Source organism: Oncorhynchus mykiss, chromosome 5, assembly GCF_057628025.1.
Source record: "Oncorhynchus mykiss isolate SJ-2025 chromosome 5, ASM5762802v1, whole genome shotgun sequence".
Lineage (NCBI taxonomy): Eukaryota > Metazoa > Chordata > Actinopteri > Salmoniformes > Salmonidae > Oncorhynchus > Oncorhynchus mykiss.
In genome coordinates, this window is record NC_143026.1 from 16124737 (window position 1) to 16140265 (window position 15529).

A 15529-nucleotide genomic window follows, 5' to 3' on the forward strand; every position below is an offset into this window, starting at 1 on the left:
TGGTAAATGTACATGATTTCATAAAAAGCAGGACTTATTCAAATTTAGCCTTCAAAACTCTTTATTTTTACAAGATCCGCATACAGTTTTATGCAAATAAGCACACTTTGGGACAATTTCTCTGAGGAGTAGACCACCAGTTGATAATACAAAAAAAATAAAAAATAACTAAAAGATTGAAGGACAGTGTTGGGTTCTGAGAATATGAAATCTACTTCATGTTACTGAGAGAGTGCTGAGGTTTAGAGGGTCTACACCAGAAGTTAATGGTTATAGGAGGAAGGTAAATAATTTGTGCAACTAAGCTTGAAATGTGTTGAGTGCAGGGAAGCGATTACATGTGGCAGGCATTGATAAGGGGAGACTCAGAATTAGAACCTTACAGCATCAAATACAGTGATGTCTACCAAAGACAGCAAATTCAATGCACATCTTTCCCTTGGTCTCATTTTTTAAATGTGCATTAATGTCATTCAGAGCAGTTAAACAAAAATATTCAGATCAACAGTAATGTGATCACATTATAGTGCACTCTGGATGGTGATCACATACATGCAGGACGGATGATTACTCTAAGTGGTTGATTACTACCGTATCAGGACAGATTTGGAAAAAAACACACAAAAAAATAAACAGCCAACTAGAACAATCAGAACTGGGAGTGTGACTGACTACGCCGACATATGCCTTCATGACATTGTAGATATACAGTGTCCAAAACATTAGGAACATCTGCTCTTTCCATGACAGACTGACCAGCTGAATCCAGGTGAAAGCTATGGGCCATCCACTTCAAAAATCAGTGTAGATGAAGTGGAGGAGAAAGGTTAAAGAACGATTATTAAGCCTTGAGACAATTGAGACATGGATTGTGTATGTGTGCCATTCAGAGGGTTAATAGGCAAGACAAAATGTTTAAGTGCCTCAATGGGTTATGGAAAGTAGGTGCCAGGAGAACCGGTTTGTGTCAAGAACTGCGACGCTGCTAGGTTTTTCACGCTCAACAGTTTCCCATATGTATCAAGAATGGTCCACCACCTGACGGCCATCCAGCCAAATTGACAACTTTGGGAAGCATTGGAGTCAACATGGGCCAGCATCCCTGTGGAAAGCTTTGGATAAGAGCATGCCACAACAAATTGAGGCTGTTCTGAGGGCAAAAAGGTGTGCGACTCAATATTAGGAAGATGTTCAGGACACTCAGTGTACGTTGACAAAGGAAAACATCCTAGAGGTCTATTCCTACAGTACTACATAGTGTAAACAAATCCAGAGGTGTTGAATATGGCTCGGTTCAACGGAGCAGACTTAAGTTGAGCTAGGGTGGATAAAGGTAAAACAGGAAGGGTTGTCTGTGTGCCTTCTTCATTTTAAGTCACTCCACTTTCTGAGGATATCCTCAGCAGCGTTCAATGTCGAGTCCTCCTTGACGAAGCAGAACCGAATGTAGTTTTGGAAGTCCTTGCGGTGCTCAGGGCTGTAGAAAGCCGAGACAGGGATAGTGGCCAAACCCTGCATTATGAAGAACATATAGAAAGTCAGGATTACATTATGCATCATCCATACCATGTCAACGTTTCAATATTTAGTTCAACCTAAACCTCTCCCCTCTTCTTACCTTCTCTTTAATGAGCCACTTGACAAATCTGTAGTCATGAGGTTCATCCTGAGTGCTTGGATCATTCAAGTCAACCTCTTTGGGAAAAAAACAGTTATGAAATATTAAGCGACATTGAACCATTACTTCATATGCCCATATTAACCAAGACAAATTTGATGAAGCTGAAACATTGTTACACTCACACAAGCGGATCCATGAAAAAAAACACATTGCAACACTCGCAAACAGATAAATGACATTTTAACAACCAGATACAAGCAAACACACTGTACTGGTACATTACTACTCACTGAGAGAGGAGATGTCTGATATCATGAAGTAGCCTCCCTCGGGCAGAATGGGCTGCAGGCCAACACTCTCCAGACAGGTCGCCAGCTTCTTCCTCTTTTGATTCAGCATCTCAGGCAGCTGCAGGAAGTAACTCTCTGGCGTCCCAAAGAGCTCGTACTCTCTCTGGAAACCTTGGGCCACCGCCTCCTGAGTGGGTGCAAGAGTGAATGTGAACGACTCACCCAAAGCATGAGCTGGAGGATGTTGTCTTACCTTTGAAAGTTAACAATTCAATTTCAGATAAGATTTAGACTGAATTTAAAGACAACTTCCGTCAATTTAAAAGTTGTGAGCAAGACATACAGTATGCTCACCTTCCTCATTCAATAGTCAAGTTAGTTAAAAGTAAATAAGTCAAGAAGTTAGCGTAAGGGTGAGGTCATATGTCTTTATACACCAACAGTAGTGGTTTAGAAATCAGTCATAAACCTGAGCGGCCGTGGCACAGTGGTACACAGAGTTCTGATGGACGGTCTTCAGGTGCTTTACAATGGGCCCTGCTCCAATAGCCCAGCCAACCTGAAACAAGCATCATTGCAATACAAACAATATGGATTAGATATGTCTTAGTCAATTCAATACACACAATATAGATTGCATATGGCACTGTGCCTCAATTTGAGCATAGTATTTCAGCGGGTTACCTACCTTCCACCCTGTAGCACTGAAGCTCTTTCCTCCGCTTCCTATCGTGACAGTCCGCTCCCACATCCCAGGAAGACTGGCTTGAATGAAAACAGTCAAAATAATATTTAGCTGCATCAGGGAATTATTACCATACTGCTATAACCGTTGACCATGGCTATTACATCATGCTGGGCGGCAGGGTAGCCTAGTGGTTAGAGCGTTGGACTAGTAACCGGAAGGTTGCAAGTTCAAAACCCCGAGCTGACAAGGTACAAATCTGTCGTTCTGCCCCTGAACACGCAGTTAACCCACTGTTCCTAGGCCGTCATTGAAAATAAGAATTTGTTCTTAACTTGCCTAGTTAAATAAAGGTAAAAAATGTTTTTAAAAAATGCTAACTGTGCTGCTCGTCTCTATTGAATCCACTGTCTCTCACCTATCTTCACGTGCTTGGCACCGTCATAAGTCAGCCACTCGTACACCTCGTCACTGATACACACCACATCGTGCTTTATACACAGGTCAGCAATCACTTGGAGCTCCTCCCTCTTATACACCTATGTGACAAAGAGGAGATGTGGTAGGTGAGAAAAGTCAGTGATTAAGGTGTTTCCAATTCAATTGCACTGCCAGATTACGTGGTTTACGGTGTTTCTGCACAGATCGTTTGCACGACAAGAATGTCACCCGTAATATGAAATGGATGAATAGCTCAAGGATAACATTGAAACAAGTCTCACCATACAGTGGGGGGTCTCACCTTGCCTAATGGATTGTTGGGAGTGTTGATGACGATGGCTTTGGTGCGTGGGTTGAATTTACTGGCCAACTCCTCAGAAGATAGGACCCAGTCTGCACTAGTCAGGGCCTTGCCCCCCTCCACTCTCTAGGACAACACAACCTCAGCTTTATGTTATCCGGACTTCTCTAAATCAATTACATGCACACAAATATTTTTTTTTAAATCACCTCGACTAATCTGTATCACCGCACATTGACTAGGTACCGGTACCCCCTGTATATAGCGTAGTTATTTTTATTATATTCCTTTCAAATTAAATGTTTTACTTTAGTTCATATTTGAAGTCTTTCTTGAACTGCATTGTTGGTTAAGGGCTTGTAAGTAAGCATTTCACAGTAACGTCTACCCCGTCTGTTTTTGGTGCATGTGACAAATAACATTTTATTTGATGCAATTATTGTGGATTGTTCAGATTAATATGAAAGTTTAATTAAAATGTTTACATGCTTTGCAAGGAGAACAATTTTCCTAATAATTATGTTTACATGGACCCATCTGAAATCAGGCTACCTCATGGAACTTTGATAAATGCAGAATATCGGCAATCAAAATAAACGTTCTACCACAGCGAACATGCTATTTGAGAAGCATAGTTGATTATGAGTTCAGACATACAAAAGTATGTGGACACCCCTTCAAATTAGTGGGTTCGGCTATTTCAGCCACACCCGTTGCTGACAGGTGTATATTAGGATTTAATCGAGCTCACAGCCATGCAATCTCCATAGACAAACATTGCCAGTAGAATGGCCTTTACTGTAAAGTTTGGTGGTGGAGGAATAATGGTCTGGGGCTGTTTTTCATGGCTCAAGCTAGGCCTCTTTGTTCCAGTGTTTAAAGTCTATGTGAAAGGCTCGTAAAAATATCAACAAAAAAAACAAAACAAAAATCACACTACTCACGGGCCTCAGTGGCACATAGACACCTTTTCCTCCTGCCATCTTCACCATTGGCTGATAGCAGTCGAAAAAAGGCTCAATAATGATGACCTAGAAGACAGAAGTGACTGACTGATATGAGATGCACAGTAAAAACTGTGCATCTCAGTATTGAGTTGCACCCTTTGTCTAGGTGTTGTTGACGACAGTCACTGTTACCTCATCTTCTTCATCGACCAGGGCTTGAAAGGTGCAGAAGAGAGCCTGGTAGGCTCCGACAGTGACCAGGATGTCCTCGAAAGCATCAATCTCATGTCCCACGACTCTACCAAAGAACTTAGCCAGGATCGACACAAGAGGGGGATGGCCCTAGAGAAGAACAAAATAAACCACACACACTTTAGAATAATTAACACGCACATTACCAAGCTTCTTATTTGTGGTGCTGGGAGTTACTGTCCCAAAGACCAACAATGTAAAAACAAAGTGTGTGTGCGTATATACAGTGGGGCAAAAAAAGTATTTAGTCAGCCACCAATTGTGCAAGTTCTCCCACTTAGATGAGAGGCCTGTAATTTTCATCATAGGTACACTTCAACTATGACAGACAAAATGAGAAAAATCCAGAAAATCACATTGTAGGATTTTTAATGAATTTATTTGCAAATTATGGTGGAAAATAAGTATTTACGTACAGAGGCCCATGATCAGCAACCATTACTCTTCTGTTCCAACGGCACATTGTGTTAGCTAATCCAAGTTGATCATTTTAAAAGGCCAATTGATCATTAGAAACTCTTTTGCAAATATGCTAGCACAGCTGAAAACTGTTGTTCCGATTCCGAGCTGCCAGTTGAGGACTTGTAAGGCGTCCGTTTCTCAAACTAGACAAACTAGTCGAATAGTCCCCGCGATTTGCAACTGTTCAGGGAAGTCAGGAACCAAAACACACAGTCAGTCAGGAAAGCAAAGGCTAGCTTTTTCAAACATAAATTTGCATCCCGTAGCTCAAACTCCAAAAAGTTTTGGGACACTAAAGTCCATGGAGAACAAGAGCACCCCCTCCCAGCTGCCCACTGCACTGAGGCTAGGTAACACGGTCACCAACGATAAATCCATGATAATCGAACATTTCAATTGGCATTTCTCTACGGCTGGCCATGCTTTCCTCCTGGCTCCCCCAACCAACAGCTCCGCGGTCATCCTCCTCTTCAAAGGGGGTGACTCTAGACCCAAACAGTTATAGGCCTATATCTATCCTGCCCTGCCTTTCTAAAGTCTTTGAAAGCCAAGTTAATAAACAGATCACTGACCATTCCGAATCCCACCATACCTTCTCCGCTGTGCAAGCCAGCTTCCCATGGGTGCACCTCAGCCACGCTCAAGGTACTAAACAATATAACCGCCATCGATAAAAGACAGTACTGTGCAGCCGTCTTCATCAACCTGGCCAAGGCTTTCGGCTGTCAATCACCGTATTCTTATCGGCGGCAGATTCAATAGCCTTGGTTTCTCAAATGACTGCCTCGCCTGGTTCACCAACTACTTCTTCGATAGAGTTCAGTGTGTCAAATCGGAGGGCCTGTTGTACTGTCCTCTGGCAGTCTCTATGGGGGTACCACAGGGTTCAATTCTCGGGCCGATTCTTTCCTCATATACAGTGCCTTGCAAAAGTATTCGGCCCCCTTGAACTTTGCGACCTTTTGCCACATTTCAGGCTTCAAACATAAAGATATAAAACTGTATTTTTTTGTGAAGAATCAACAACAAGTGGGACACAATCATGAAGTGGAACGACATTTATTGGATATTTCAAACTTTAACAAATCAAAAACTGAAAAATTGGGCATGCAAGATTATTCAGCCCCCTTAAGTTAATACTTTGTAGCGCCACCTTTTGCTGCGATTACAGCTGTAAGTCGCTTGGGGTATGTCTCTATAAGTTTTGCACATCGAGAGACTGAATTTTTTTCCCATTCCTCCTTGCAAAACAGCTCGAGCTCAGTGAGGTTGGATGGAGAGCATTTGTGAACAGCAGTTTTCAGTTCTTTCCACAGATTCTCGATTTGATTCAGGTCTGGACTTTGACTTGGCCATTCTAACACCTGGATATGTTTATTTTTTAACCATTCCATTGTAGATTTTGCTTTATGTTTTGGATCATTGTCTTGTTGGAAGACAAATCTCCATCCCAGTCTCAGGTCTTTTGCAGACTCCATCAGGTTTTCTTCCAGAATGGTCCTGTATTTGGCTCCATCCAGCTTCCCATCAATTTGAACCATCTTCCCTGTCCTTGCTGAAGAAAAGCAGGCCCAAACCATGATGCTGCCACCACCATGTTTGACATTGGGGATGGTGTGTTCAGGGTGATGAGCTGTGTTACTTTTACGCCAAACATTACGTTTTGCATTGTTGCCAAAAAGTTACATTTTGGTTTCATCTGACCAGAGAACCTTCTTCCACATGTTTGGTGTGTCTCCCAGGTGGCTTGTGGCAAACTTTAAACAACACTTTTTATGGATATCTTTAAGAAATGGCTTTCTTGCCACTCTTCCATAAAGGCCAGATTTGTGCAATATACGACTGATTGTTGTCCTATGGACAGAGTCTCCCACCTCAGCTGTAGATCTCTGCAGTTCATCCAGAGTGATCATGGGCCTCTTGGCTGCATCTCTGATCAGTCTTCTCCTTGTATGAGCTGAAAGTTTAGAGGGACGGCCAGGTCTTGGTAGATTTGCAGTGGTCTGATACTCCTTCCATTTCAATATTGTAGCTTGCACAGTGCTCCTTGGGATGTTTAAAGCTTGGGAAATCTTTTTGTATCAAAATCCGGCTTTAAACTTCTTCACAACAGTATCTCGGACCTGCCTGGTGTGTTCCTTGTTCTTCATGATGCTCTCTGCGCTTTTAACAGACCTCTGAGACTATCACAGTGCAGGTGCATTTATACGGAGACTTGATTACACACAGGTGGATTGTATTTATCATCATTAGTCATTTAGGTCAACATTGGATCATTCAGAGATCCTCAATGAACTTCTGGAGAGAGTTTGCTGCACTGAAAGTAAAGGGGCTGAATAATTTTGCACGCCCAATTATTCAGTTTTTGATTTGTAAAAAAAGTTTGAAATATCCAATAAATGTCGTTCCACTTCATGATTGTGTCCCACTTGTTGTTGATTCTTCACAAAAAAATACAGTTTTATATCTTTATGTTTGAAGCCTGAAATGTGGCAAAAGTTCGCAAAGTTCAAGGGGGCCGAATACTTTCGCAAGGCACTGTGTATGTATGTATATATATATATATATATATATATATATATATATATATCAAAGATGTCGCTCTTGCTGCGGTGGATTCCCTGATCCACCTCTACACAGACGACACCATTCTGTACACATCTGGCACTTAACTAACCTCCAAACGAACTTCAATGACATACAACACTCCTTCCGTGGCCTCCAACTGCTCTTAAATACAAGTAAAACCAAATGCATGCTTTTCAACCGTTCGCTGCCTGCACCCACCCGCATCACTACTCTGGACGGTTCTGACCTAGAATACGTGGACAACTACCTAGGTGTCTGGCTAGACTGTAAACTCTCCTTCGACTAGTATCAAACATCTCCAATCCAAAAATCGGCTTTCTATTTCGCAACAAAGCCTCCTTCACTCACGCCGCCAAACTTATCCTAGTAAAACTGACTATCCTACCGATCCTCGAATTCAGCGATGTCATTTACAAAATAGCTTCCAATACTCTACTCAGCAAATTGGATGTAGTCTATCACAGTGCCATCCGTTTTGTTACCAAATCACCTTATACCACCCACCACTGCGACCTGTATGCTCTAGTTGGCTGGCCCTCGCTACATATTCGTCGCCAAACCCACTGGCTCCAGGTCATCTATAAGTCTTTGCTAGGTAAAGCTCTGCCTTATCTCAGCTCACTGGTCACGATAACACCACCCACACGTAGCACGCTCTCCAGCAAGTATATCTCACTGGTCATCCCCAACTCCATAACCTCCTTTGGCCGCCTTTCTCGCAGTTCTCTGCTGCCAGTGACTGGAACGAATTGCAAAAATCGCTGAAGCTGGAGACTTACATTTCCCTCACTAATTTTAAACATCAGCTATCTGAGCAGCTAACCGATCGCTGCAGCTGTACATAGCCCACCCAAGCTACCTACCTCATCCCCATATTGTTTTTATTTACTTTGCTGCTCTTTTGCACACCAGTGTCACCACTTACACACATTCATCCATCACACCAGTGTTAATCTGCTAAATTGTAATTACTTTGCTACTATGGCCTATTTATTGCCTTACCTCCTCATGCCATTTGCACACACTGTATATAGACTTTTTTTCTATTTTGTTATTGACTGTACACTTGTTTATTCCATGTGTAACTCTGTTGTTGTTTCTGTCGCACTGCTTTGCTTTAACTTGGCCAGGTCGCAGTTGTAAATGACAACTTGTTCTCAACTAGCTTACCTGGTTAAATAAAGGTGAAATAAAAAATAAAAATGTATTGAAAAAAGGTATTATACCGAAACATCAACCACAAATGTGTCGAGGTAAAATCAAGTGTGTGGCACACACAGACACTATTGTGTTTTTCTCACGAAAGCATGTGTGTACTGATGCATTGAACATCCTCCGTTGACTGCTTTGCAGAGGGCCTCTTGGATGTAGCTTGGAGGGGAGAAGTCAGGAAAGCCCTGGCCTAGATTCACCACCTTGTAGTCAGCAGCCAGCTGCGTAAAATCAACCCTGTCAATACAGAACAATTGATAAACAACAATGTATGATATAAAAATGTTGCAGGCACATGAGCCATTTCTGTAAAATTACCATATATTTTTGTCAATTCCCTCGATTCTGCGAGCATGTAGCTGGCGTGCCATGATTAACTGAAATGAAATAAAAGTTCATTTACTTTATTAAATAGTCCATTGAAATATGTAGATGATTTCACATCGCTCTTTAGAGCATACAACTCCTTATAAAATATACTTGAATAGCCAGCGGCCATTTCAATAGCCTGACCCTGGACACGTTGTTTAGTCACCTGAGGCATGGGGCTGGGGAAACCACTCAAATTAATTTACATATCTATGGCTGCAATGATTGACAGTCTGACATGCCAACATTTTGAAGCTATATTGTTTACTGCTTTTCAGAACTGGGAACTCAGGAGGAAAAAAAATAGCTGACTGGGGAAAATCATTTGAATGGTTAGTCATCCAGCTCAGAATTCCAAGTTGGGAACTCAGGCCTCTTTCCAGAGTGGTTCCCAACCCTTTTCATTTACTGTACCACCAACTGAATTTAGCTCTGCCCGGAGTACACTTTCATGTGCATTTTACCAGTTGGCTTATGTTCTCATCTCAAATAACCCCTGCGGATAGGCCAAGTAACACCAGGGATCCAAGTAACCCTGGTTGGGAACCACTGTTTTAGAGCGCCAATCTGAAGATCACTGACGCCATGATTTGACGTTATTTTTTCCAGAGTTCCCTGTTGTATTGAAAGCACAAAGAGAACATGTAAAAATGGTTACTTGTTCATATCGGTAGATACCCATACCTTATGATCAAGTTCAAAAATGTTTCCTTTCCAACTATTCACAGCCGCTACTCTTCTTAGCATGTCAGTGAGGAGTGCAGATTACCTTGAATCAGTTATCAACCATTAGTGTAATGAACCACCCACACAACTCAGGCTACGCATTCAATTAATGATTAGCCACAATAAAACTGGTTAACACAAAATAATCTTTGACTAGTTCAGTTTGACATTGCAGCTGGAGGCTATAAGATAGCAATTTTTCTTATAAAGGTTATCTAAATTCTAGTAAAACAAAAATATTACCTGACCAAGTAACAGAATCAACGTTTGCAAATTCGAGCTATACGTTCGTGTCTTCAACCAATTCGCTGATGTTGTGCTAGTGTGCCGACTGCACTCCTTCAGCTGGGGTAAAAAAATAATTAAAAACTCCTTCAGCTGGGGAAGACGTCACGATACTGCCCCCGAACCTTGACCCCTCCGTTTTGATTATAACTTCCCGTATAGGCGGGGCTTAATATATAAATTGTCGCTTGCGCCTTTAGTTTTGGGTTGGTTTATTTCACCGGTTCTACATCAGCGGATGAATAGTGCACGCGCCAATGAAATAATTTTATACATAATTAACCATCAGTTGCTACCTTAGTGTTTCATTTGTTTACATAAACACCCATTAATAGGCCTATGAATCACTCAATCAATCTATAAGAGTCAGTGTGCATCACATATGGCAATTACGTGTTTCCAATGCTATTTGTGTGGCGCTTTCAAACAAATGAATACAGGGTAGTTAATATGGGCATATTTCTTAAGTTCAATTACATTTAGCAAAACATTGACATTCAATATAGAGAAATCAGATGAAGTTAAGTATTTTAAACTGAAGCTTACACTTTCAATACAGGACATCCATGGCATGTGTCAAACATTGCGACCAACAGAATAAAAAGTAAAAAAGCAAGCATTGATTTGACAAAGAGCTCTGGTTATTCAAACCTTGAGGAACCCTGTATTGGGTCTTTGCTCTGTCCAGTGGCTTTTAACATAAGTCCAAAGCATTGTGAATATTATGTGGACACTGGACAAAGCACCATACCACAAAAAAGCAGTAGAGCTCAATCAAAAAGACATGTTCATCAATTAATCCAGCCATTTTCCACAACCCTCAGCTTGACCCTCCTCCCCATCCACCTACACCTGAGCCTTCTTCAGGTCTTCAGGCAGCACGCGGCCCCTCTTCCTGGCCCGGTCCTTTTTCTTCTCCACTTTGCCCTTGTTGTTCTTCTGGATGTTCCTGCGTCTCTTGTCCTGTCGCCTTTGCATCTTCTCCACCACCGTCTCGCTGCGCTCCGTCCACTTCTTCTTCCGCTGCGAGCGCATCTTCTCTTTCCTCTTGAGCGAGGCTCTCAGCAAGTTCTCATCATCCTTGATCTTCAGACCCTCTGCCTTGTACAGCACATTGGTCCACTTCATCTTCTCCTCCTGCACCTTGGCCTTGCCCTCATCCTTCTCCCGCAGCTCCTCCAGCTTAGCCTTGCGAGCCTCCACGCGCCCCAGCAACTGCTTGTAGTTCTTGCCTACCAGCGGTGTCAGGCCGCCTTTTATCCGGTTCTTCTTCTCCTTCTTCTTCTGCTCTTTGTCCAAGAACCCACCATCGCCCAGCTCCACCTTGTTGAAGACGATGGCTGTCTCGTCCCGCTTGCCCGCAGCTGGTGCGGTGGGAGGAGGGGCCTCTTCCCTTTTGATCTCAGGCTCATACTCTAAGCCAGCTTTCTCAGCGAGCTTCTTAATGAGGAACTCTTTACGCTTCCTCTTCTTGCGCTCCCTCTCCTGCTTTCTCTTCTCTCGCTTCTTCTGCACCTCCTCAGAGGATGGGTCCTTAGGGGTTCCCTACAGGAAGAAAAGGGGATGTAAGGTTAGTTGTAGGCTATATCAACAGAAATGTGCATTGCCAAGTCATGACAGTCAACTGTGGATCGGTAATGAGACATTTTACCGCATGTAGACACTGAACAACCCCTTAGATAACCTAACACATACCTGGCCACGAGACTCCTCAATCTTCTCATGAAGTCTCTGCCGTAGAATATCTACCGTGGAGAATTTAGTACCTGGCTTTCCACCTTCAGGGTGAGAACAAAAGTCAGCGAAGAGTACAATAATGTCTCTGACATGGCTATTACACCATTTATATTGGACCTAGACAAAAAACCAAGAGGAAAGGCAAGTATCACCAGAAGATGTTAGGAAGTTGAGCATCATTTGTGGACTGGACATCAATATATAACTTTACCTTTGGGCTTCTGTTTAGTCTCAACCACCACCCCATTTGGAACTGTAGCTTTTGAGATCTTCTGTTCTACTACACCAGGTGCTCTCTGTGCTGGGGTGATGGCAAGCTTCTTGTTTGGCTTCAAAGGTAACTTCTGGTGTTTCGCTACATTGCTGTTTACACTTATCTGTTTGTGATTGGTTTTGTTCCTCTTCTTTGGAGGGCCAGCCACACGTCCACCTTGAAAAGGGACTTCATTCATGAAGAGAGACAACATGTTAGGTTGTATAAGTACAGATGAAAATGCCTATACATTGGAGGGGTGTTTATTTTGAAGTCAGTGATGCTAGAGGTTCATTGATTAACATCAGCAACCATCTAAAATGTATTCAAAAACAATTGTCATACAAATTAAAACATGCAGCTAGCTAATAGATAGAACCTGGAAACATTTACCAAATGGCCTATTCCTTGGTTCTTGCTGTTGAGCACATACTTTACTCGCCAATTTCTGAAGGTATGAGTCCTTTGAAGCAAGACTTGCCATTTCTCGAACAAAAAAAAAATCGACAACCACGAATCTGCTAACAATAAATAGCCACTAGCTAATGTAAAGTCCCTCTTCAAACAGAAAGTATGAGTGAGATGTTGCAGGTCATCTTTCTGATACCTTAACCAATGGTGAATAAATAACTTTACTTATGATGATCAAAATAAAATTGCAACATTTGCTGTTAAAATGACAACCAAAGACAGACAGCATTAAAAGTACTAGCTAGCTACAAATGCACGTGTACAGACTGAAATGGGCGTCACATTGAAGTCTGGTTGGACCGGATGTAGTTACATCAAACCCAATCCCTCCTGCACACAGGACATGTAAGTTGTTTTGCCAGTTGCCTTGTCAAATTGACTATCTCTGTGTGTTTACCATATTTTCAGTAACTATGGGCAGTTTAACAGTTATGTTCGCGTGTTCTGCTAAGACCCTGAAGATGATCAAAAATAACGTAAGTTGATATAGCTACTGTATTTCAAGTATTAATATCTTAAGAACTAACGTTAACTGGCGTTAGCTAGCTTGCTGTTGCATAAATTCCAGTGACCTACAGTTTGACTGCTGATGTAATGATGTAGGTGAATGCATTTCTCTTTTCAGTCACATGCAATTTATTTCAAGAGGACTCTATTGCCACGACTGCCTCTCTTCAAACAATCAGAAGGTAATGTTTCAGACATATTCATAGCTAGCAAACTAGCCATGTGATTCAATGACCGAAGCTTACCATTGCATAACGTTGATTCGTAATGGTTATAGTTCTGACACCTTTCCAAACACTCCAGGCAAGTGTATCAACTTTGGTCGACTGTCAAGCTCCACAGCTGCCAGTGCAGCGAAGGGAGAGGACTCCTTCCTCAAATGGCTCCTGCTTCTGATCCCTGTCACCACATTTGGTCTTGGGACATGGCAGGTATGGCTCCATTAAACAGTAGTTCAAATGGCAGTACCTCTAGAATGGATATGACAAATTATACTGACCTAAGCAACTCTTCTACTTAGGTGAAACGTCGGGAATGGAAAATTAAGTTGATTGCAGAACTGAGAAGTCTTACCTCCGTGGAACCCATTCCTCTTCCTATTGAGTGAGGAACACATGCACACACAAGTTATCAGACAGATAAATTACACATAATTATGTTGTCTTGATTTTTTTAGTTCAGACTGGAAGTGTTTGTAATGCTCTTGTATGTCTTTGCTTCCTAGTCCTCTGGAGTTGAACAATCTGGAGTACAGGAGAGTAAAGGTGCGTGGGCACTATGACCACTCCCAGGAGATGTACATCTTACCACGCTCACCTGTCGACCCAGAGAAAGAGGCAAGGGAGGCAGGCCAGCTGTCATCCAGTGGAGATACTGGAGCCAATGTCGTTACCCCGTTCTACTGCAGTGACCTAGGGTAAGAGACACACACACATCGCAATTGCTGCTACCAGTATGTATGTGAGAGCTCCAAAATGTTAAGACATTATTGTCTCTTTACACTGTTGACATTCTTGTATACATTTCACAGGATCACGATCCTTGTAAACAGAGGATATGTTCCTAGGAAGAAGATCAAACCAGAAACCAGGATGAAGGGACAGGTAAGCCCCCCCCCCATATTCATTGTCTAATTCAAGACTCAAAGTTGTCATGGGTGATGATTTTGTCATGGCGCTGCTCTGTAGGTGGATGACGAGGTTGACCTGGTAGGTGTGGTGAGGCTGACAGAGATCCGCAAACCCTTTGTGCCACAAAACGACGTGGACCGCAACCGCTGGCACTACCGCGACCTGGAGACAATGGCTAGAGTCACAGGGGCCGAGCAGATCTTCATCGATGCTGACCTGGGTACAGCTCTCAGTATTACCCTATTTAGACAATACACTTTGATTTAATTGCATGGTATATGAAAGACTGAATGGTGATTAACATTCCCTTTATCTGAGGTTTGGAATAACAGTAAATCTATTTTTTTATCCGAAGTGAGTTGGTAGTGCGTGTTTCATTGAGAATGAATGAAAAGCTAAGGTTTGTTGGTTAATATTCTCAGCCAGCACAATTCCGGGTGGACCAATAGGAGGACAGACCCGAGTCACCCTAAGAAATGAACATATGCAGTACATTATGACGTGGTAAGTTGTAATTTTTCATATCAATTACTGTCCTAATTTTTTTCTTCACTATGAGCCTCTATGGCTTGCATAACTAAAAGTAGAACTAGGATCACTTGAGCTGTATGCATATCCAATGAGTGCTTCTCTTCCTCTCTGTAGGTATGGCCTCTGTGCAGCAACCTCTTACATGTGGTATGCCAAGTTCATCAAAAGGATTGTGTAAAACACCCTGCAATGGCTTGAGTCGTGTAAATTAATACATTTGTCATGAATATACCACAGCCAGATCATGGCAGTATAGAAGCTGCTGTAGGTACTTAATGTCTAGGTTTTATTTGACAAATGTACACTTACAAATGCAACATGTAAAGTTGTTGGTTTCATGAGCTGAAATAAAAGACCCCAGAAATTTTCCAAACACCAGTATTTCTCTCAAATGTGCACAATGGCGGTGGGGCTATGGGCATTTATAAGCGGTGGACAACAATTACATTTTTAGATGGCAATTTGAATGCACACAAATACCATGAGCGAGGCCCATTTTTGTTGTCTATGCATACCTGCATTCCTAGTCATGTGAAATCGATAATTGGCCTAATGAATTTGATGTCCAACTCAAATCAATGAAATTGCATGTGTAAGTAGGATTGTTGTGCATATGAAGTATCCTAATAAAATAGCGAACTGCATCCAGTTGTCATGTTATGATTGGGCGGTTTAAACATGTTCAGGCCTGAGCTGTGCTATTTCAAGTAAAGCACACCA

At 42.2% G+C, this 15529-nt stretch overlaps 3 protein-coding genes across 11 annotated transcripts; 1 reads left to right on the forward strand and 2 right to left on the reverse strand.

The window, feature by feature from the left end:
• Positions 1-43: 43 nt before the first annotated feature.
• kyat1 (kynurenine aminotransferase 1) lies at positions 44-10340 on the reverse strand. 9 transcript variants are annotated; one of them, XM_021601900.3, is made up of 13 exons: positions 10139-10322; positions 9854-9938; positions 9119-9177; positions 8890-9037; positions 4478-4627; positions 4283-4369; positions 3339-3464; positions 3015-3135; positions 2600-2676; positions 2381-2470; positions 1912-2098; positions 1619-1695; positions 44-1512 (listed from the first exon to the last, which is right to left on the reverse strand). In XM_021601900.3, the coding sequence occupies exons 2-13, from the start codon at positions 9914-9916 to the stop codon at positions 1366-1368; spliced, it is 1332 nt and encodes a 443-aa protein (XP_021457575.1). In that variant the 5' UTR covers positions 9917-9938; positions 10139-10322; the 3' UTR covers positions 44-1365. The 9 variants fall into 9 exon arrangements, with proteins under 9 accessions (XP_021457575.1, XP_090090047.1, XP_021457576.1 ...); XM_090233921.1 differs by having other exon boundaries at positions 1912-2164; positions 10139-10273; XM_021601901.3 differs by lacking the exon at positions 9854-9938 and having other exon boundaries at positions 10139-10340.
• A 35-nt stretch (positions 10341-10375) lies between these two features.
• On the reverse strand, positions 10376-12971 carry surf6 (surfeit 6). The gene is made up of 4 exons (XM_021601903.3): positions 12564-12971; positions 12129-12359; positions 11876-11958; positions 10376-11725 (listed from the first exon to the last, which is right to left on the reverse strand). The coding sequence occupies exons 1-4, from the start codon at positions 12652-12654 to the stop codon at positions 11027-11029; spliced, it is 1104 nt and encodes a 367-aa protein (XP_021457578.1). The 5' UTR covers positions 12655-12971; the 3' UTR covers positions 10376-11026.
• On the forward strand, positions 12910-15453 carry surf1 (SURF1 cytochrome c oxidase assembly factor). The gene is made up of 9 exons (XM_021601905.3): positions 12910-13117; positions 13267-13330; positions 13452-13579; positions 13669-13751; positions 13873-14064; positions 14179-14251; positions 14336-14498; positions 14701-14782; positions 14924-15453. The coding sequence occupies exons 1-9, from the start codon at positions 13055-13057 to the stop codon at positions 14985-14987; spliced, it is 912 nt and encodes a 303-aa protein (XP_021457580.1). The 5' UTR covers positions 12910-13054; the 3' UTR covers positions 14988-15453.
• Positions 15454-15529: the final 76 nt, after the last annotated feature.